This window comes from Drosophila gunungcola, unplaced genomic scaffold (assembly GCF_025200985.1).
Source record: "Drosophila gunungcola strain Sukarami unplaced genomic scaffold, Dgunungcola_SK_2 000143F, whole genome shotgun sequence".
Lineage (NCBI taxonomy): Eukaryota > Metazoa > Arthropoda > Insecta > Diptera > Drosophilidae > Drosophila > Drosophila gunungcola.
Genome location: NW_026453304.1, coordinates 27,422 through 49,844, shown reverse-complemented (window position 1 = coordinate 49,844; position 22,423 = coordinate 27,422). Strand labels below are relative to the sequence as shown.

The 22,423-nt window shown below is 41.2% G+C and overlaps 2 protein-coding genes and 1 pseudogene across 16 annotated transcripts in view; all 3 read right to left on the bottom strand.

Moving 5' to 3' along the window:
- The window catches only part of LOC128265631 (uncharacterized), an 85,153-nt gene extending 77,054 nt beyond the window's left edge, over positions 1 to 8,099 (bottom strand). For 11 of the 15 annotated variants that reach the window (XM_053001798.1, XM_053001799.1, XM_053001801.1 and 8 more), the window contains exons 1-3: positions 7,943 to 8,099; positions 7,817 to 7,884; positions 7,563 to 7,758 (exon numbers count right to left, since the gene is read on the bottom strand). In XM_053001798.1, the coding sequence (XP_052857758.1) occupies positions 7,563 to 7,758; positions 7,817 to 7,884; positions 7,943 to 7,961 (283 nt within the window). In that variant the 5' untranslated portion in view covers positions 7,962 to 8,099. Of the gene's footprint in view, positions 1 to 4,315; positions 4,523 to 4,576; positions 4,791 to 4,849; positions 5,180 to 5,252; positions 5,596 to 5,653; positions 5,813 to 7,122; positions 7,365 to 7,424; positions 7,885 to 7,942 lie in introns of those variants that run through there. The other 4 variants (XR_008268896.1, XR_008268898.1, XM_053001809.1 and 1 more) reach the window with 3 other exon arrangements.
- A 440-nt stretch (positions 8,100 to 8,539) lies between these two features.
- On the bottom strand, positions 8,540 to 12,435 carry LOC128265644 (sodium-dependent nutrient amino acid transporter 1-like; annotated as a pseudogene).
- A 7,006-nt stretch (positions 12,436 to 19,441) lies between these two features.
- Positions 19,442 to 22,274, bottom strand: LOC128265643 (protein Hook homolog 3-like). The gene is made up of 7 exons (XM_053001818.1): positions 22,117 to 22,274; positions 21,991 to 22,058; positions 21,599 to 21,932; positions 20,392 to 20,924; positions 19,990 to 20,315; positions 19,696 to 19,930; positions 19,442 to 19,639 (listed from the first exon to the last, which is right to left on the bottom strand). The coding sequence occupies exons 5-7, from the start codon at positions 20,160 to 20,162 to the stop codon at positions 19,442 to 19,444; spliced, it is 606 nt and encodes a 201-aa protein (XP_052857778.1). The 5' UTR covers positions 20,163 to 20,315; positions 20,392 to 20,924; positions 21,599 to 21,932; positions 21,991 to 22,058; positions 22,117 to 22,274.
- Positions 22,275 to 22,423: the final 149 nt, after the last annotated feature.

The following is a 22,423-nucleotide window of genomic DNA, read 5'->3' as shown; positions in this document are numbered from 1 at the left end:
CAGTTGCGGATAACTCTGGGCAGTTTAAAAGCAACTTTGCCAATTCAAAACCTGACTCTTGTAAGACCAAGAAGCTTCGACTCAAAGATTTTGCAGGTCATCAACGCAGCTCGCGCCAGTCAACAAATCGTCAACATAAAATCATCTGAACAACTTTTGCGGCTTTTTAATGATTTGCTTACGCCATCTCTCCTAACCGCATTAAACACCGAATCGCCCAAAAGGGTGCTGACGAAGTTCCACATGTTACTGTGTTTATCTTAAAGTCACTTGGCGATACATCTTTTTGACGTCGGCCGCAAGGGCAAACTTATACATTTTAAACCGAAGCAGAGTCGAGTACAGCTCCTCTTGGATAGTTGGGCCTACCATCAAGATATCATTCAACGCTACCTGCGAGGAAGTACGGCTCGATGCTTCGAAAACTACTCTCAACTTAGTTGAAATACTTTTTGGCCGTAGAACGAATTGGAGTATTCGACCGCTCTCGCGCTACAACTAGTAACTTCAATTTAAATAACAGCGCCAAGTGCGCAAAAAACAGTCAATGGTATTCTATGTATTTGAACCGGTGTAAAACCGAATCATCAAATAATACGACGCAATATTATAGCTTTGTAAATGTCAAGCGAAAAACCTCTCCCTCTTCCAAACTACCTATAGTGCGTATTCTTGTCTTCTCTCCGGTACTAACAGAAAGTTCTCTTCTAAAGGATTTAAAGACCACACAACCAAATACTCTCCAGGGCCGGACGGTCTTCCTGGGTGCGTGCTTAAGTTTTTTTCCTCAACTATTCTTAAACTGTTTCAATTTTCTACCTCAACATAGGTTTTTCCAACTGTCTGGAAAGATTTCTTTGTTATTCTACTCCATAAGAAGGGACTTAGAGAGGTAAATTTAATTGTCTGCTATTCCCTAAGCATTTGAGCGCATTATTACTTCTCATTTGCATAATTTGAGTTCCCGCTAATATCACCTTATCAACATGGTTTTTTTACCACGAATTTACTTAAATTGACATCTATTATAGTTAAAAGATTTAATAATAAAATGCATACTGATGTATATACAGATTTTAGTAAGATCATCAATGATCTTCCTTCAGTCATAACACATTCTCGAGTATAAATGAATGCTGATGATGTTAAACTTTGTTTGTCCTATAATAATTTGCAATCGGGTTACGGTTTACAGTCTGATATTGATTGTTTTTAGAGATCTAACCTCTTAAGTCTACTCTTTCATTTAAAAGCTATGCTCTTCATAATATGCCACTGGACCGAATATATTCCGTCAACGATTTAGGAGTTCTTCTTGACCCAAAATTGAAATTCAAAAGAACAACTAAATTATTATTTACTTCCCTTGACCGTCCTTATTTAGAATATTGCGCTCCCTTATGGAGTCCCCAGTCCCCCACATTGATCGTATTGAGTCGTTACAAAAAAAATTTCTTCTTTTTGCTCTTCGTGGTTTGAATTGGTAGTAGATAACTATTGCTTAACTTGCCTATTCTTGTAAATCGTAAAACCATGCTTGGAACTATTTTTATGCTCAATCTTGTCAAAGGTGATATTTGCTCCATAGAATTGGTAAGCTGCTTGTCTTTTAATGTGCTTTTTGGACCAACCCGCAACTACCATCCTCTTACCGTGCTTATCTCGTGCTCTGTGATTTTGTCGAGTTTTGATTCATTTCTGGAAGTTCTAAAAATTTTCTTTTTACCACGCTTAGCCTAACTACATTGTCTATGTTATCTGTAAATCTGTACTCACTATTAGAGTTTTAATCCTTTTATTTTAAATTGTCTAATCGCTGTGCATTGTTGTTGTAATCTCTCTCTCTTGTGCATGCTTTTCCAGTGCCCCTAGAGTTTTGTTTTTGTAACATTGCACGAGTAAATCTCTGTAACATTTTACTCTCTCTTCCTCCCGCTCTATTTTTTGCGCCTTATCTAACTGTGTACGTACATAGTTGTCAGTGTTTCACAAGCCACGCTCAGTCGATAGAAAAGAAATTATATCGAGCTCTCCCGCTTTTGCATTTACACAAGTTTCTTTTACTTTTGTGTTTTTGTGTTTATAATTTTTGTGTTTTGATTTGACCCCAGTGTCAAATTGACTAAGGTATTTATTTATTTTATTTTACTTACCACTTTATTTCCTTCTGTTTTTGGGCTTAGATCCAGGTTTTCCTTCGACAAACTCCGTAAGGTTCGGCACTTGCAGATATTTATGTTTTTCCTCGATGTGTTCCTCTGTGTCGGTTGTCCCACTAATGCCTTTCGGTTGGTTTCCTGTTCCGTTAGGTGCTGGTGATTGGCTTCTTGCGTGTTTCTGAGCCAGCTCTAAAAGGCGTTTGATAGTTTCCTCGCCGTGGTTGCCGTTCTTTATAAAATCTGACATTTGTCTTCGCATGTCCTCGCACAGTGTTTCTGGTTTGACCTCGAATTCTATTAGATAGGCTTCCAGTTGGGCTTTATTGGCATTGCTTATCCAGCCTCGAGTTAACTTGTCTGATATTGTATTATTTTGTGTTGTGTTGAGGAAGAGGGTAAACGATCTTTGGTGTTTCTATTTGAGGATACTGTCTTTTTGTGTTCAATTTGCTCGGGCGCCACTGTTACGACCCTGTTTTGGGAGGCGGTATAGCTCACTGAGGCCAGGGTTCGAGACAGAAATCTATTTCCTCTTTTGATCGGTTTACCTCCCTTTCCCCAAAGAATAACACAAATAGAATGCTACAGAGTATGGTTATATTTTAATAGTACGATTGATTAAGACTACGTTTCTAACTATAATTATATCGAGCGTGATCCTGCTTGATAAGTGGCGTCGACGCCGCTGAAGGGCCGAATGTGGTACTGCTTGTTGATATCGACGCTGCGCAGCTCGTTGATTATCGCAGCTCGTTGATTATCGCTCTGCTTTGTGTGCGGGATCGGCGCTACGGAAGGGCCGTATGTTGCACTGCTTGCTGCTGGCACTGTGCAGTGCTTCGATGAACTGCTTGGCGTTGCTGATGTGTGATGGCTGAGTCTACTGCTTGTTGTCGACACTGCACGGCAGCTGGATGCGCTGCTTGGTGTCTACGCTGCGCTGTGGCTGGGTGCACTGCTTGGTGTCGGCGCTTCGGAAGGGTCGATTGTGCACTGCTTGGTGTCGTCGTGTCTCGTCGTTCGAGTACGTCGGGTTCGTAGTGCTCTGGGTCGTTTTAGAGGAACGAACTACTTGGATTTTCTAGTGGGATGTGGGACATCGTTAGTTTCGAGCTGCTGGGTATCGATTCCGGATCGGAAGCCGGAAACGTGACTTTTGGTAGGAACTCACTGAGATGGCCCGGATTTACGAAAGCCGTGCCGGGCTCAGCGATCACGACCGGGCCTGGGTGCGTATTCCTAAACCACACCGGGCGTCGGTGATCCTTACCAGGTCGTAGAGCCGAATTCAAACCGAACTCTTACGGATCCACCACCACTACCAAGACTAACTACCAGAACACTTACCCGGGTATTCCTCCTAGTTTATGTTTCCTCGAGAATCGTCGGAACGCAAGTGACTGGTCTGGGGCTGTGTCTCCGCTTATATAGGCGCTGCTTAGTGTGACCAGATCGGAAGATGATGATAATACCGCTTTGGGTAATCGGATTTATTGGGCTATGATTATCGGCAATTGATAACTTCGTCGAATAAATGTGACCGGGTGCTGTTTGCTTTGGACGTTGGAATAATAAAAGGCCAGTATTTGGAATGTTCTTTTTAAGCTTTAATGTGAAAGTTGAATTTTACATATTTGTGACGGTGGGTCGTCACACTTGACTGGGAAAATATTCAAATTTTAGATATAATTGGTGAAGAAAAAGTTCGCTTCATTGCCATTACTCACTAAATTAGTTTGGAAACTAACACTCCCTCTTAACAAAATGTAGTATCTGCTATTTGACATGTTTTAAGAAATAGCAAGCTGGCGAACTTTTCCCGTATAACATACGTAAGTGGAAACCTAACTCCCAGAGAAAAATCTTTTCAGTCCAAATATTTTCACTTTGGATTAAATATTTTCGGCAATGATTAGCCCCGAGGGGTGTTGTGTTTAAATCAAAGTATCTCACACTTTAATTTTTATTTTGTAAGTACGGTAAAACGTAGTTTTAAATTTTAAAAAATTGAAGTCAACAATTTTCATGTTGGATAAGCCAATTAAACGTGAATAATGACATTATCATGTTTTTAGTTTATTTTAAGTAAGCTTGTATTTTTTAACATTCAAATATTTTAATTTTTAATTTTACTATGGGGTTTTCTCTGGGTGAACTTACAGGGTCTGCTTCAGGTGTTTAATCTCTTCTTGCATAGTGACAATCCGCACCTCTTGCTCTTTTAGCGCCATAGATCCCCGCGCTATTTGCTCCTTCAGCAACTGGATGACATGCTCCTGCCGCCTCACCTCCCTCTGCTTGAATTTCAGGATCCCGAAGAGTTTGCGCGACTCCTCCTCCTTCTAGGCCAGCTCGTTGTTCACCTGCAAAAAAAGGGGGTAAGCATGGGCAGGGCTATTAATTCCCGGCCGCGGGACCTGACTGATCAGCATGTTTTCTCGCCAACTTGACAGTACATTTTGTCCAGTTTGGCTCAGTCTTCTGCAGGCTGCTTATCATCTGGTTCCGAGCGGTGAGCATCTGCTGATCGAGATCGATCTTCTCCCGCAATTTGGTCATCTCTTTGTTTAACCGACCCTCGACTTGAGATTGGGTCTCCGATTCGATGGATTTGATATTTAGTTTAGTTCACTGGAAGTTGGAAAAAAAAAATTTAAAAAGGTATTTTTCAAAGTCCGATATCAAACCACCTTGTCTGCATCATAGCATTTCTATATTTTTCGTTTAGTTCGTCAAAGTCTGCGTGCTGCTTCAAGGCATTGCTAACCTGCATGCTGAGAAAGTTTTTATGATCCTCGAGGTTTCGCATCTGCAGCTTGAGATCGGCAATAACCAGATCCTTCTTTATGACACCCTTGTCCATGAAATCCTGACGCTGCTGCAGATTGACAATGTGCTCGCGTGCCTCCTTCAGTTCGCCCACCAAGAAGGCGATCTGTGCCAACTGCTTATCAATGAAGTGTGGGGCTATGTCCGGTCCAACATGCGCCTCCTCCAGGCGGTGATGCATTCGCAGCTTGCTAAATGTGATATAAGGAAATGGTATATTAAAAGAAACCTTCAGTAATAGCCTTAAAGCTATCTTACACCGACCTAAGCTTGCCCAGTTCGATTCGCAATTCTCCAATGATTCCATCCTCATTGGCCAGCGCGGCACTCTTCTCGGCCACTAGCTGGGACAGCTCCTCGACCACATCCTCGCTGCGCCGCAGGCTCTTCTTCAGCTCACTGATGGTGTGATCGCATGCGGCCAGCTCGTCAGCCAGGTTGTCCTCGTACTCCGATCTCAATTGGTTCATCTGGTCGCAGTGCTCCTTCTTGATGTTAAAGAACTTAGACTCAATGTGCTTCTTCTCCAACCGCAAGCGAGCTATCTCGCGATAGCTGGACCACACAACTGATCAATTTCCTCGATAATGGTGTTCATTTTGAGGTTCTTTGGGAAATGGAATATAGAACTAACGCGTCAGTGATATATGATTTTAGGGACTTACCACCAAAGACTAATTTATTCCGAATCTTCTCGCGTTGGTTTCGCGCCTCGTGTTCATCCTTGCTCTTCTGTATCAACTGCAAATGATCGTAGAATAACATAAAGCACGAATCGACCACGGCACGACAGCGTTCCTTTAAGTCATGGACACTCTCAGTTGCTAAAAGGCAAGGAAGAAGTTAAACAAGAATTGGCTGAAAATTTTAGATTTTTAAAGACATTTGCTGTTAAATATTTAAAAGGTAGTAAATTCAAGAAACTCTACTCAATTTAATGTACGTTTTGCTTTGTTTTTTAACAATGCTGTATTTACTTATTTTAGATGTGGAAATGTTACATTTTTATACCCTTGCAGAGGGTAATTATAATTTCAGTCAGAAGTTTTCATCGCAGTGAAGGAGACATTTCCGACCCTATAAAGTGTATAAATTCTTGATCAGCATCACTGGACGAGTCAATCTAGCCATGTCCTTCTGTTCGTCCGTCTGTCCGTCAGTCTGTCCGTCCGCTTGTCCGTTCGTCCGTCTGTCCGTCCGTCCGTCCGTCTGTCCGTTCGTCCGTCTGTTTCTACGCAAACTAGTCTCTCAGTTTTAAAGCTATCTACATGACACTTCCCAAAATCTCTATTTTATTGGAGGTAGTATATAAGTCGGAACGAGACGGATCGGTCGACTATAGCATATAGCTCCCATAGGAACAATCGAAAAATAAATTTAAAAAAATTATAACTTAGCTGTTTCTAAATTTCTTTTTTTAGTTTTTCGACAAATAGTAATTATTATTTATTTCAGAATTACGGTTTAAATTTCATGAAAATAGGACGACTATATAATATAGCTCCCATAGGAACCATCGGAAAAAAAAATACAAACAAAAATTATATCTGCTGTAATTTTATTTTTTAATTTAATTTTTTTTTTTTTTAGTTCTTCGACATATTGTGATGGTTAAATATTTTAGAATTACGGTTTAAATCTCATCAAAATCGGACGACTATACCATATAGCTCCCATAGAAATAATAAAAATATATAAAATAACTAATAATTGAGCAGCAAATCATCATAGCTTCAATATTTTAAACGTATGCGCAAGTAAATCATAATTTTAATGTTTTAAAAAATATTTAATTCTTGCAATAGCTGCAAGGGTATATAAACTTCGGCTTGCTTTCTTTCTTGTTTTTGTAATTTTTCAATCGACTATTTTCGGAATTCATTTTGAAAATATATTATAACTTAAAACATTTTGTATATTTATATAATGGACTAAAAACAAGTAGAAGCCAATCCAATTAACAACAATAAATTTTTAATTTTAAATCTAGCAATTCGTATAAGTGTTGTACTTACAGCCCAATTTTTGAAAGCTGCTAATAAGGTTGGTTAAAAATTAAGATTGCTTACTTTTGGACATGTTAAGTAATAGGAACGAGATAAAAGAGAATTAATAGCATTTGCTATATACTCACGCAGATTTTTGGGCAATCGGTGCAGATCGTCGGCGTGAACCACGACTTTGCACTTCTCGTTCACCACCACGGCCACAAACTTGTAGACTCCTTGAAGCTTTTGGGGTGCCAAGGTGCGGATTTTGTGCATTAACTCCGACTGCAAATTATCCAGCTTCTTGTGCTGCATCTCCAAGCCTCGCACCTTGTTCAACTCGATTACCCAGTGATGCAATTTTACTTTCTCGAAAACGGCTGGGATACTGAGGGTCAGGAGACAGATTAAATTTTTCAAATCGGGAATTGAGTCAGCAGCTACTCACCAGCTTCCGTCGTTGACTTAGCCCTTGGGCGCGGCAAACATTTAGTCCGCTTGACAGAGTCCTTGTCCACTTCAGGTTTACGTTCATGATCGCCCATTGTATTCTTGGAGGCTAGAAGCAAGGGCAAGGAACACGCACTGGCACTGGTTACTGCCTCCAAGGGAGTGGCCCGAATTGGGGAAGTGTTTCTCTTCGGGTCACCCGCAAGCCTGCGGATAGGTATGCGACTGGTCGGGATTGATCTGGGTCTAAGGATGGTCGGGATGCGACTGGTATCGCGACTGGTGGGTTCGGAGCCACGATTAAAGGCTCTGCCTCGGGTGGAAGTAAGAGCCTATGGAAAATGTTTAGCATTCACAAGTACCACGGTAAAATGATTCACCCCTAATCACCCAAGAAGGTCCAATGAATGCAGGCTTTTCAACTTTTTCCTCGGACCTCAGCTTTGAGGCCTTATTACCTATCAAAGAAATCAGAGGTCCATTAGCCATACCTCAATACCGAAATTCAAATCTTACCACGAACTGGAGCCGACATGATGCTGTTTTGCTGTAGAAAAAGTGTTGAAATTGTAACCGATTATATTTTGATCAACAAAACGAAAAAATATAAAAAAAAATTTGGCCTTAATGATTCAAGATGTAAGAGGTACCAAAATACTTTATTTTGAACTGCTTCGACCTGTGAAGTATACTGAATGATAAGGCATAGCCCACTATAAATATTACTTTTACCACTGTACCCGGTGTTTTCCAGGCTACTTTGCTTAGGATGGGAGTATGAAAACAAATGAGCACTATCAACTAATGCGAAGCTTTGGAAGAAACGGAAGGCCTGCAAATTGGGGGGCGAAAGTAGAACGTGGTTTCGCTCTCTGATGCACATCGTCTGTGGGTAAAATTACCATTCAGTTGCTGTTAGTGCGCTTTCCGAGTAAGTTCTCAGTTCTAAGTTCGATCTGCCTAATGGGGTTTTAGATAATATTTGGTACAAGATCCGTCAATATTAGGGACTACGAGTACCCAGCTTTAGACAGTCGGCGCTTTTTAATTAAATCTAATCAGTGACGTAGACAGTCTGTATAGTACATATGAACAAACAAGCCGCCCATGTAATTACTTGGTCTCATGAGCCAGGTTGCCAAAATTTTAAAGATTATACAGCCAGCCAAGATGGAAGTTATCGAATCTATGGTGGTGATTATAATCACGTCTCTAAAAATATTAAAGCTAATAAATCAGACATTTAAATGCTATTTGAGTAGCTTACTTGTGCACATTCTTGTTGAATTCATTGAAGGAGTCGTACATAAATTGGGTGTCAAAGCAAGCGGCCAACGAGAAGAACATTTGGGTGATGGCCGCTTACCAAACATGTAAATTCAGCATGTGGCTTTAGGAAATACACAAATCTATGCCAGGCACCTGGCAATGTAACAACGCGGATCAAAATGACTTAGAACACCTAGGGAAACAGGGCCAGAATATAAGAAGCTTTGCCTGAGCTCCTTGAGCCTTTAGACAAAATTGTTCCGATGATAACCCAAGTGGCTAAGATAAACAATACCAGATCCCAGCTGAAAGTTCCTAGACCATTGTCCTCCAAAGTTTAGGGTTCCCTGAGTACAGTTTATCTGTATAGGATGGGAGGTTAGTTAATTGTTATGAAGGGCACTTTATTCCTTCAAATTTACGTGAAGAGCAGCTCCGTGAAGAACACACCCTGCCAATAGACGTATCATTGGAATCTCCTGTGGCCACACAGCTGCTGCCCCTTTCCACCAGGCAACAAGTCCAGGACAGGACCTCACTAAAACTGGCCACCAAATACCGAATGGTCAATACCATAATACAGGCATAGTAGGTGGTAGCCATCGCGGTGGAATATACCTGGCCATAATGGGTTATAAACCTTTAACGCTTTTGCTTTCACTGTGTTACAAAACGTGTTGCTTATTTTATTTTAATTACTTAAAAAAAAATTTTCTTATACATTGTGTAGACTCTGAATTAAGTTAAGTTAAGAAAATAGCGAGTTTTATTACTTTTGAACTTTATCATTTAAAAATATTTATCTTATGTATATTTTCCTATCACTTTCTTTTATTTTTTTTACAAACGATTTTATGACTTTCTTTTATTGAAATAAAATCTCAGTATGATCAACATAGTAATTTTTCCAATTTTGTTGAAACTGAATCGAATTCTTTTAAAGTTAACTTTTCCTAATGTAAGTTTTTGATCAGCATCAATAGCATCCGTTTCTAGGCAAACTAGTCTCTAAAGCTATCTACTTGAAACTTTCCCAAAAGTTGTTTTTCTATTACAGGTAGTATACAAGACGGAACGAGCCGGATCGGAAGACTATAAAATAAAGGACCCATAGGAACAATCGGAAAAATAAATGAAAAAAATGATAGCTTTGCTGTTTTTAAATTTTTTTTTTTAGTTCTTCGACATATATTAATGGTTAAATATTTCAGAATTACGGCTTAAATTTCATCAAAATCGGACGACTTTAACATAAAGCTACCATAGAAACAGCACAAATATTAAAAAAAAAAATTGTAAAAACATAAATATTTTGTTTTGTAATATTTTTTAGAAATTCTTTTTGACTATTTAATAGTTTGTCAGTTCAGAACTACGCTTTTAATTTTGTTAAAATCAAGTCAAAAAATTGAGCTGCAAGTCATCATAGCTTCAATGGTTTTAAACATATACGCCAGTCAATTATAATTTTAATGTTTTCAAGAACATTTAATTTCCTTTCTTTGTTTTAAATTAATTAAAATATACTTTTCTTACACAGCGTTTAAAAAAATGTACCCTAAAGTTAAGAAAACAGTGAATTTTATAATTTTTTAACTTTAACATTTAGAACTTTAAAAATACTTTTATTTTTTATACTTTCTTATCACTTTTTTTTTTTTATTTCCTAACGATTTTATGACTTTTTCTTTTGAAATTAAATCTCAATATGATCAACATAGTAATTTTTTCAATTTTGTTGGAACTGAAATTACATTTCTTAATGTAAATTTTTTCAGCGTTTTAAACAAATGTTCCATTAAGTTAAATAGTTTGTGATTTTTATCATTTTTTTAACTTAAATACATAATAGATTTATGTTTTTAAACATTTTTAACAAAATATAACCCCAGTTGCAAATTATCACATTCATACATTTTTTCAAACAATTTTATGGCTAAGTTTTATTAAAATTCAATCTCAATATGATCAATTAATTTTTTAAAAATTAATTTTTTTTAATTAAATGAATACACAATTTCAACCATTTGAACTTACCTTTCATAATAGCAACCATATCGAAGGCCTTGATGCAACCACTACTGGAAAACTGGCCAATGATCACCTCCAGGTAGTATACTGGTCTGCCGATCAACAGGAGCAGTATCATATATGGTATCAGAAAAGCTCCTCCCCTTTCTCCAGGGCAATGAAGGGAAAGCGCCAGACATTGCCCAGACCCACGGACAATGCGATGCAGGAAATGGGGAACTCCACCCCCTTTCCCCACTGATCCCGCTGGCCAGAGGTCTTGGACTCCACTTTGCAGTTTATGGTGAGCTTTTTGAATTACTGGATCGTTTAGGCAAATTCAATATGTAATGGATCTAGGAACACTCATATTTTCTCCTTTGGCGCTGTACTTAACTAAACTAATGTCTTTCCCTGGAGCCTTGGGCTTCATCCATATTTGCGGATTAAAGTAATTTAGGGTATACGACAATGTGAATGAAATGCAGGCAGCGATCAGGGCATTTATAGCCAAAACTAATCGGCCAAAAATATCAAACTGATGTCAGGCAACGACCTCAGGCTATCAACAAAGTCAAGCTCCTCTCTGTTGTTTCTATTGTATGCCATTTCACAGCTCAATAATTTTTAAATGTCATTCCCAGCTGGTTATTAATGCATTTATATATTTTTTTGAGAATTAATATTATATCTATCTAAATTTAATTTATGGGTCTTGATGCAGTCTGCTTGAAGATGAAATTGCAATCATTGAAGGTTCACCGCGACCATTAATCACAGAAATTGAAAAATTTTACCACGCTATGCAGTTCTTAAACTAAGGTATGTCCAAAAATGTTTGGAATTTGAAGAATCGTCGAAAGAATCTCTTATCTGAACGCATGCCTGTCTACGGCGAAGTTTTAGCAACCAAATGCAGTTCGTCCAACCCAATTCAAATCTAACAGCTAGACAAAAGCTGTTGACATGGGATCTGAAGAAGGTTTTATTGTGCCAGTTTTATCATAATATGCCGGCATCAAGCTATAAAAGCCAAAAGTTGGTATGACCTATGCCTAATTTTTATCTCAATCAAAAACGCCCGTCACAGATTAGACCAGCACCACAAATTTTTTATTAACATTTATGAGTACTCTTACACATACACTTGATTTTCAAAGAGTGTCATTGTCAACCGTTCTTAACAAGCTGCCTGATGCGAATAACCTATAACCTAATCCGCGCAGCAGCTGCAGAACCGGCGTTTTAAAAAATTAATTGATGTTCGTCGATGGCTCTCCTGGTTATCCAGTATTCAAAATAAATTCTACGAAATTATTATGTGAATCTTAATATCTACGGGCACGGAATTAATACCATTTTGCTGGGTTTGATGATAATTGCGGGTATGATGCAAATGAGGGCGGTGGGAATGGCTTGTTGAAGGTGTAAAATTGCCACGTGAATGACAACGGGCACTGACTGATGGCTGATGCTGCAATAGTTGGTGCTGCAGTGGCTCAAAGAATCTTCCATTCGGTCGAGACACGTCCTGCCTCCGGTCATGTCATTGCTAATGGGAGTATCCTCTCGATCGCGACGGCCCCTGCTCCTGTTGGCATGAACTTCGCCAGCTGGCACAACTGGAAAAAATTGTTGAAAATTGTTGCCAATAAGAATATTGACATAATCTTGACTGGGAAAATATTACAACCCTTTAGATTGGTGAAGAAAATTTTCCATATACTCATTTCTTATGGGTACAAAAGAACAATGCCATTGGCCAACAATTATTAACATAATCTTGACTTGGAAAATATTCAAATTTTAGATATAATTGGTGAAGAAAGAGTTCGCTTCATTGCCATTACTCACTAAATAAGATTGGAAACTAACACTCCCTCTTAACAAAATTGAGTATCTGCTTTTTGACATGTTTTAAGTAATAGCAAGCTGGCGAACCTGTTCCCGTATAACATACGTAAGTGGAAACCTAACTCCCAGAGAAAAATCTTTTCAGTCCAAATATTTTTGTTTGCGCACTCAGCGCTTGTATTTAAATCACTAGTTGTAGGGCGAGAGCGGGAGCCAATAAAGCTTTCGTCTGTTCGCTCTTGCGAATTCGCCCCGTCTCTCGCCACCGTAACATAAGTTAGGTTCTAAGAGAAATTATTGAAATATAATTGTTAGTGATCCATCGAACGTCATCGTAGCCACTCCTTTTCGTCGCGCTTTCGACATAGTTTTGACAAGTTTCGCAATTAAAATCGTCTCGAACTACTGCGTTCACAAGTTTTCGTGTTGTTAACACAAAATAGTATTAAATTTTCATGGTGACCCCGACGTGATCAGCAGTAGAGTTCGCGAGTTTTAATATTTTTTTCGGTGAAAAACTATAAACAATAACAACAAAAACCAATTTATTCGTGTCGGTTCGGCCAATAAATTAAATTCTATAATTTCGTCGCTGGAAATTTTCTGCCGTTCTTGAAGTTGCGCCTGACGTTTCGGCAAATTTAATTGCTCAATTTGCTGCTGCCGCCAAATGGAAGTCAAAAAGGAAGTTGCAATTATCAAGTCGGCCATCCAGGTATAGAGTGCCAAAAGTTGAAAGTTAATCTGTGGCGTTTTGTCAATTGTGTTTTGGCCCATCTTTCAACTTTTTGCATTCGTGTAAAAATCGGTAGATAGTGAGCATTCTAACCAAGAAATAAAAATTTGCATGTACTAACAACCAAAATTCTACAATAAACATAATATATTTCGAATTATATGTGAATCGCTTTGGCCAAAAAACAAGCAATAAAATACTCGTCGTCGACCCAATTAGTGCGAACTTAATTCCCCCAACTTTCGTCGTAGTGAGCACCAATTTAGGGTATAAATAAAAATAGCTGGAAAAAAGTGCAAATTGTGAAAAGTGTAGCTCTCAGAAAATTAGCGGCAATAACTTTCGCCGCAGTTTGTCCGAACATTTCCCGCGCTTTTCAGAATTTTCCCGCGCTTTTCCAATTTTCCGCGTTTTTCATAATTTTGCGCGCATTTTGGCGTCAGGCTTATATATTCGTTGCCCTTAGTTATCGGTCAGTGTATCATTCTCCGTTAGCATCTGCATAGGAAGAGCCGCTAGCCGCGTACACATACACACGCACACCGACACCGCTGCCGCTATTTCGAGTTATCTTTTGTCGTTTTCGTTCTCGATCGCTGCAGCAGTGCAATTTTCGGTCTGCCTAAACGTTTGTTCGTTTTTTTCGGTACGCTTGAGCTTAAGCGGTAGCTCTCCTACAGTGCGTGCGTGCGGCATATACTGTCGCAGGGTTTATATAAAAAATATAAAAACCCTATTTAGATTTTTCGCTGTAATTCTCTCGGCACTTAGCTCCCTTACACCGTGTGCGATCGGTATATTACTCGTTGATTTTTTATTTTTTTATTTAACAAATAAATAATTTAATAAAAATAAATATTTAACACCTCTTCGATACCAACCAAATAAATACAAATAAACGCAATGGCAACTAAGGATATTGAAGAGCTTAAACACCAACGAGATGTTTGCATGAAAAGTATTAACCGAACTTATCGCCACTTAAAAGAAGCTAAATTATCTATAAATCCGGTCGAGCTTGAGTGTCGATTAGAGATTCTGAATACGCACATTGAAAATGCTTCACTTTTGCAAAACCAAATAGAAGTGAAAAATACAAAAGATGTATACCGCGAAGAGTTGGAAGAGAGGGCCGTAATGACAAAGTCATTGCTGATTTTTTTTAAATAAGTCCAAACAAAATAATATCGAGAAATCCGCTCCGCCAGCAAATTGGCGGCCTCAATGCCGTCTGCCGAGCGTTGCTCTCCCAACTTTTAGTGGAAAACACTCTGAATTTAAAAATTTTATAAGCCTTTTCGAAACTTTCGTTGACAAAGTTGCCACTTTACACGATATTGAAAAATTCAATCATTTAATTTCGTGTTTAGCTGGAGACGCTTTAGGAACAGTTAGGGCCTTCCAAGTCACTGCGGAAAATTATCCCAAAGCCCTTGCTAGCCTGAAGCGGGTGTACGATAATGATGGTCTTATTTTTTTTGACAACATATCGACAGGAACGACTCTGTTCAATGCATGTATTGCAATTCCGCTGAACATCAGATTGGAAACTGCGCTTCCTTCGCAGCCCTAACAGTTCAGCAAAGATTCGATTTCGCTAAAAGAGCACCCTTATGCATTAACTGCTTAGGAAAGGGTCACACTGTCAAAAAATGCAAATCGAACAGATGTAGAGTGTGCAATTCCTCACATCACACTTTGCTACACATATATGCCCCAAACACAAATCTCGCGTTGCCACCTCCTTCTCAGCCCACGCTCATGCAGGAGCCTCCATCCACTTCGCATGTTTTGCATGCGAATGCATCGGATCGAGTCATTCTTGCAACTGCTGTTGTAAGCGTCCAAACAAAAAGCGGCGAGTTTGTATTAGCTCGAGCGTTGCTCGACTCTGGTTCACAAATAAACTTTGTAACCGACGAGCTCGCTCAGAGGCTCAAAATTACAAGAGAGGACGTGTGCATGAGCTTGCGAGGCATTGGTGGAACTAATGCCCAAGCCACAAAAAAAATACACACGATTGTGAAGTCGCGAGTAGGGAACAGCCAATTGTCGTCCGATTTTTGGATTATGAAAAATATTTCTGGTTATCATCCGGATCAAGCGGTGAACAGCAGCGGGTGGAGGGTGCCTGAAATATTCAGTTGGCAGATCCATTCTTCTTCAAGCCCCAAAAAATAGATATGCTTATCGGCGCTGAAACATTCTTTGAACTTTTATCTATTGGCCAGATAAAGCAGGGGCCTGAATTCCCCATCCTACAAAAGACAGTTCTCGGCTGGATAGTGTCAGGCAGATGTGCCTGGAAAAATGGTACATCTCAGCTGCCAGGAGGAAGCGTTGGATTCAATTGACACAACCCTGCAGAAATTTTGGTCTGTGGAGGACTTGCCGCCCAAGGCTAAAGTCCAACACTTAGAGAAAAATACTCAAAGATTGTCGTCCGGTAGATTTTCGGTTCGTTTGCCGTTTAAATCTGACCCAAATACTCTTGGTTCGTCATACGAAGTTGCGAAACGTAGATTTTTGTCGCTAGAAAGGAAATTGTCAAAGGACCCTTCGCTGAAGAAGATGTATATTGAATTCATGGAGGAATATGTTTCACTGGGCCACATGTCCTCCACCAATGACAAAATTCCGAATACTCCGAACTATTTCATTCCGCACCAATGCGTTTTACGGTCACAAAGTACTTCAACTAAGTTGAGAGTAGTTTTCGATGCATCGAGCCGTACTTCTACGCAGGTAGCGTTGAATGACATCTTGATGGTAGGCCCAACTATTCAAGAGGAGCTGTACTCGACTCTGCATCGGTTTAGATTGCATAAGTTTGCCCTTGCGGCCGACGTCAAAAAGATGTATCGCCAAGTGATGGTGGACGAAGCTGATCGTAACTTCCACCCCATAGTATGGAGACGAGATCCTTCTGAGTCCCTGAAAATCTTTAAGTTGAACACCGTTACATATGGAACTTTGCCAGCACCCTTTTTGGTGATTCGGTGTTTAATGCGGCTAGGAAAGATGGCGCAAGCAACTCATCCAAAAGCCGTAAAGGTTATTCAGAATGATTTTTATGTTGACGATTTGTTGACTGGCGCCGGATGCGTTGAGGACCTGCAAAGCCTTCGAGACGAAGTTTCTCAGGTCTTGCAAGAGACAGGCTTTGAATTGGCAAAGTGGTTTTCAAACTGCCCAGAGTTATCCGCATCTGATAGCGCTGTAATGCCATTTATGGCAGACTCAGACGTAACCAAGACCCTTGGCGTGGTTTGGTTACCGGTTAAAGATTACTTTCAATTTCGGTTGGATGACTCTTTCCTGGATCTTCGCGCGACAAAACGAAATATTTTGTCGGTGACTGCTCGACTTTTCGACCCACTTGGCCTCTTGTGTCCTTTGGTCACAAAGGCAAAGATTGGGACGAGTCGCTACCGATGCAGTTGCTCACGTCGTGGGAGACGTTTAAAGCGACGCTTCTGCAACTGCCTAAAATTAAGGTATCGCGATTCGTCAACACAGATCCACAAGTCCCGATTCAAACACATGGTCTCGCTGACGCTTCCATGCGAGCGTATGGAGCCTGCATCTACGTTCGGACTCAAACTGCTGAAGGTTTGAAAGTGTCTTTATTGACCGCCAAATCGAAAGTAGCTCCCCTCAAGACGAAAACTTTGCCTCGCCTTGAGCTGTGTGCAGCTCACCTTTTAGCAGATCTCTATAATCGTGTCAGGCCATTGCTAAATTCTCCCATTGAGAATGTTTTCCTGTGGACAGACTCCGAGATCACTTTACTTTGGATTAAAACCCATCCCTCGTCGTTGTCGGTTTTTGTTTCGAACCGGGTTGCAGAAATTCAGGAGTGGTCGGAGAAAGCAATTTGGAGACACGTTCCCACGAAAGTCAACCCAGCAGATATAGTGTCCCGAGGATGTAACGTAGAGGAGCTTACAACGTCCATTTGGTTCGGTGGGCCTTCGTTCTCACTAGACTCAGAAAATAATTGGCCTGTAAATAGACATTTCGAACTGCCGTCTGATGTAATGTCGATAGAGCTACGCAAATCGGCAAAAGCTCTCGTAGTCAGCCCAGAGCCAAATTATGCGCTTCAGAAAATAGAGTCTTTTTCGTCGCACCTGAAGCTTCTGAGAGTTTTCGTGTGGGTTTTTCGTTTTATTCAAAGGTGCAGAAAGGTGTCGAAGCCCTTTGAAAAAAGTATTTCGCCAAGAGAACTGGATTTCGCTTTTGATAAAATTGTCGAAGTTATCCAATTTCACGAATTCAGGGACGACATAAGTAAAATTCGGAAAAATAAACCGGTAGCAACGAATATTCAAAAGTTAAACCCTTTTCTTCAGGAAAATAAATTAGATTGGTGCACCTCGACATTGCTACGAGTTGGGGGTCGGTTATTGAATGCTCCTATGCCGTACGAAGCCAAATTCCCGTTGTTGCTGTCTAAAAGCTCACAGTTCGTCAGATCCTATGTGTCATACCTGCACGTTACGAACTGTCACGCTGGCCCACGAGCTCTCGTAAGTCGTCTGCGCGAGAAAATCTGGCTAGTTAATGCCCAAGAAGTCTGCCGACGAACAGTTCGGTCGTGCATGCGCTGCTTTCGCTGTAAGCCGCAACTCTTGATGCAAATTATGGGAAACTTGCCAGCAGATAGACTTCGAGCTCTCCGCCCGTTCAATATTTGTGGCGTTGATTTTTGTGGTCCCTTCAGCACAACGTATCGTATCCGTGGTAAGCCACCGTACAAGTCGTAACCACTTATGCGTTCTTGTTGGCATTTCAAAGGTTCGTGAGTCGTCGCGGGGTTCCGGAGAAGGTGTGGTGCGACAACGCCACCAATTTCGTCGGCGCAGATCGCCACATGAGAGAGTTCCGAGCCCGTCTGGAGGAGCAGGGGGGCGGTACCGAAACATTCGCATCAAAAAAAGGATGCGAGTTTGCGTTCATACCGCCCAGAGCAACGCACTTCGGCGGACTATGGGAGGCAGGTGTGAAGTCTGCAAAGCACCTGTTCCTTCGGACGGTAGGCCAAGACCTCTTGACCGCGGAGGAGCTCGGAACTCTGCTCACCAGCGTGGAGGCCGTGCTCAACTCCAGTCCCCTCGGCGCTCTAAGCAGCGACCCGAACGACGGCGAGGCCCTGACCCCCGGGCATCTGCTCATCGGCGGCCCTCTTCTGGCCCCACCATCAGCGGCGCTCCCGGACCAGATCAGCCTGACCTGCTTGCGACGATGGCGAGGTGTCTTGTCTCTCAAGCACAGGTTTTGGCAGCGATGGTCCCGGGAGTACATCTCCAGCCTCCAGCAGCGGTCCAAGTGGCACCAGGGGAGCCCAACCTCGTCGTGGGAGCGCTCGTCGTCGTCGCAGAAGACAACCTTCCGCCCCAGCAGTGGAGGATTGGACGAGTGGTAGCGGTGCACGCCGGCGCCGATAGCGAGGTTCGCGTGGCGGACGTCAGGACGCAGGACGGCAAATATCGGCGAGCTGTCCACCGACTGGCCCTGTTGCCCGTTCTGGGCTGAAGGACGTCGTCCCTTCAGAGGGGGCGGTGTTTGCGCACTCAGCGCTTGTATTTAAATCACTAGTTGTAGAGCGAGAGCGGGAGCCAATAAAGCTTTCGTCTGTTCGCTCTTGCGAATTCGCCCCTTCTCTCGCCACCGTAGCATAAGTTAGGTTCTAAGAGAAATTATTGAAATATAATTGTTAGTGATCCATCGAACGTCATCGTAGCCACTCCTTTTCGTCGCGCTTTCGACATAGTTTTCACAAGTTTCGCAATTAAAATCGTCTCGAATTACTGCGTTCACAAGTTTTCGCGTTGTTAATACAAAATAGTATTAAATTTTCAATTTTCACTTTGGATTAAATATTTTCGGTAATGATTTAGCCCCGAGGGGTGTTGTGTTTAAATCAAAGTATCTTTAATTTTTATTTTTAAGTACGGTAAAACGTAGTTTTAAATTTAAAAAAAATTTAAGTCACCAATTTTCCTGTTGGATAAGCCAATTAAACGTGAATAATGACATTATCATGATTTTAGTTTATTTTAAGTAAGCTTTTATTTTTAAACATTCAAATATTTTAATTTTTAATTTTACTATGGGGTTTTCTCTGGGTGAACTTACAGGGTCTACTTCAGGCGTTTAATCTCTTCTTGCATAGTGACAATCCGCACCTCTTGGTCTTTTAGCGCCATAGATCCCCGCGCTATTTGCTCCTTCAGCAACTGGATATCATGCTCCTGCCGCCTCACCTCCCTCTGCTTGAAACTCAGGATCCCGAAGAGTTTGCGCGACTCCTCCTCCTTCGAGGCCAGCTCGTTGTACACCTGCAAAGGAAAAGTGGGGAAGCATGGGCAGGGCTATTAATTCCCGGCCGCGGGACCTGACTGATCAGCATGTTTTTCTCGCCAACTTGACAGTACATTTTGTCCAGTTTGGCTCGGTTCTCCTGCTCGGTCTTCTGCAGGCTGTATATCAAGTGGTTCCGAGCGGTGAGCATCTGCTGATCGAGATCGATCTTCTCCCGCAATTTGGTCATCTCTTTGTTTAACCGACCCTCGACTTGAGATTGGGTCTTTGATTCGATGGATTTGATATTTAATGCTTCTTTTAGTTCACTGGAAGTTGGAAAAAAAAAATTTAAAAAGGTATTTTTCAAAGTCCGATATAAAACCACCTTATCTGCATCATAGCATTTCTATGTTTTTCGTTTAGTTCGTCAAAGTCTGCGTGCTCCTTCAAGGCATTGTTAACCTGCATGTTGAGAAAGTTTTTATGGTCCTCGAGGTTTCGCATCTGCAGCTTGAGATCGGCAATAACCAGATCCTTCTTTTTGACACCCTTGTCCATGAAATCCTGACGCTGCTGCAGATGACAATGAGCTCGCGTGCCTCCTTCAGTTCGCCCACCAAGAAGGCGATCTGTGCCAACTGTTTATCAATGAAGTGTCGGGCTTTGTCCGGTCCAACATGCGCCTCCTCCAGGCGGTGATGCATTCGCAGCCTGCTAAATGTGATATAAGGAAGTGGTATATTAAAAGAAACATTCAGTAATAGCCTTAAAGCTATCTTACACCGACCTAAGCTTGCCCAGTTCGATTCGCAATTCTCCAATGATTCCATCCTCATTGGCCAGCGTGGCACTCTTCTCGGCCACTAGCTGGGACAGCTCCTCGACCACATCCTCGCTGCGCCGCAGGCTCTTCTCAGCTCACTGATGGTGTGATCGCATGCGGCCAGCTCGTCAGCCAGGTTGGCCTCGTACTCCGATCTCAATTGGTTCATCTGGTCGCAGTGCTCCTTCTTGATGTTAAAGAACTTAGACTCAATGTGCTTCTTCTCCAACCGCAAGCAAGCTATCTCGCGATACAGACTTTCGTTAAAAATCCCACCTTTCGAGGCTGGACCACACAACTGATCGATCTCCTCGACAATGGTGTTCATTTTGAGGTTCTTTGGGAAATGGAATATAGAACTAACGCGTCAGGGATATATGATTTTAGGGACTTATCCTTGCTCTTCTGTATCAACTGCAAATGATCGTAGAATAACATAAAGCACGAATCGACCACGGCACGACAGCGTTCCTTTAAGTCATGGACACTCTCAGTTGCTAAAAGGCAAGGAAGAAGTTAAACAAGAATTGGCTAAAAATTTTAGATTTTTAAAGACAGTTGGTGTTAAATATTTAAATACACACTGGTAAAAAAGGTAGTAAATTCAAGAAACCCAACTCAATTTAATGTATGTTTTGCTTGGTTTTTAACAATGCTGTATTTACTTATTTATGGAAATGTTACATTTTATACCCTTGCAGAGTGTATTATAATTTCAGTCAGAAGTTTTCATCGCAGAGAAAGAGACATTTCCGACCCTATAAAGTGTATATATTCTTGATCAGCATCACTGGACGAGTCAATCTAGCCATGTCCTTCTGTTCGTCCGTCTGTCCGTCAGTCTGTCCGTCCGTCCGTCTGTTTCTACACAAACCAGTCTCTCAGTTTTAAAGCTATCTGCATGACACTTCCCAAAATCTGTATTTTATTGGAGGTAGTATATAAGTCGGAACGAGCCGGATCGGTCGACTATAGCATATAGCTCCCATAGGAACAATCGGAAAATAAAATTAAAAAAATTATAACTTTGCTGTTTTTAAATTTTTTTTTAGTTCTTCGACACATTGTGATGGTTGAATATTTTAGAATTACGGTTTAAATCTCATCAAAATCGGACGACTATATCATATGGCTCCCATAGAAATAATAAAAATATTTAAAATAACTTCACCAGCTTCCGTCGTTGACTTAGCCCTTGGGCGCGGCAAACATTTAGTCCGCTTGACAGAGTCCTTGTCCACTTCAGGTTTACGTTCATGATCGCCCATTGTATTCTCGGAGGCTAGAAGCAAGGGCAAGGAACACGCACTGGCACTGGTTACTGCCTCCAAGGGAGTGGCCCGAATTGGGGAAGTGTTTCTCTTCGGGTCACCCGCAAGCCTGCGGATAGGTATGCGACTGGTCGGGATTGATCTGGGTCTAAGGATGGTCGGGATGCGACTGGTATCGCGACTGGTGGGTTCGGAGCCACGATTAAAGGCTCTGCCTCGGGTGGAAGTAAGAGCCTATGGAAAATGTTTAGCATTCACAAGTACCACGGTAAAATGATTCACCCCTAATCACCCAAGAAGGTCCAATGAATGCAGGCTTTTCAACTTTTTCCTCGGACCTCAGCTTTGAGGCCTTATTACCTATCAAAGAAATCAGAGGCCCATTAGCCATACCTCAATACCGAAATTTAAATCTTACCACGAACTGGAGCCGACATGATGCTGTTTTGCTGTAGAAAAAGTGTTGAAATTGTAACCGATTATATTTTGATCAACAAAACGAAAAAATAAAAAAAAAAAATTTGGCCTTAATGATTCAAGATGTAAGAGGTACCAAAATACTTTGTTTTGAACTGCTTCGACCTGTGAAGTATACTGAATGATAAGGCATAGCCCACTATAAATATTACTTTTACCACTGTACCCGGTGTTTTCCAGGCTACTTTGCTTAGGATGGGAGTCTAAAAGCTCACAGTTCGTCAGATCCTATGTGTCATACCTGCACG

Coding starts and splice junctions, on each gene's coding strand:
- LOC128265643 (XM_053001818.1), bottom strand. CDS start 20,162: ATGGACAAGGGTGTCAAAAAGAAGGATCTGGTTATTGCCGATCTCAAG. Junction 19,931..19,989: donor AATGCTATGATGCAGATAAG/GTGGTTTTATAT, acceptor TCCAACTTCCAG/TGAACTAAAAGAAGCATTAA. Junction 19,640..19,695: donor AAAACATGCTGATCAGTCAG/GTCCCGCGGCCG, acceptor TTTCCTTTGCAG/GTGTACAACGAGCTGGCCTC.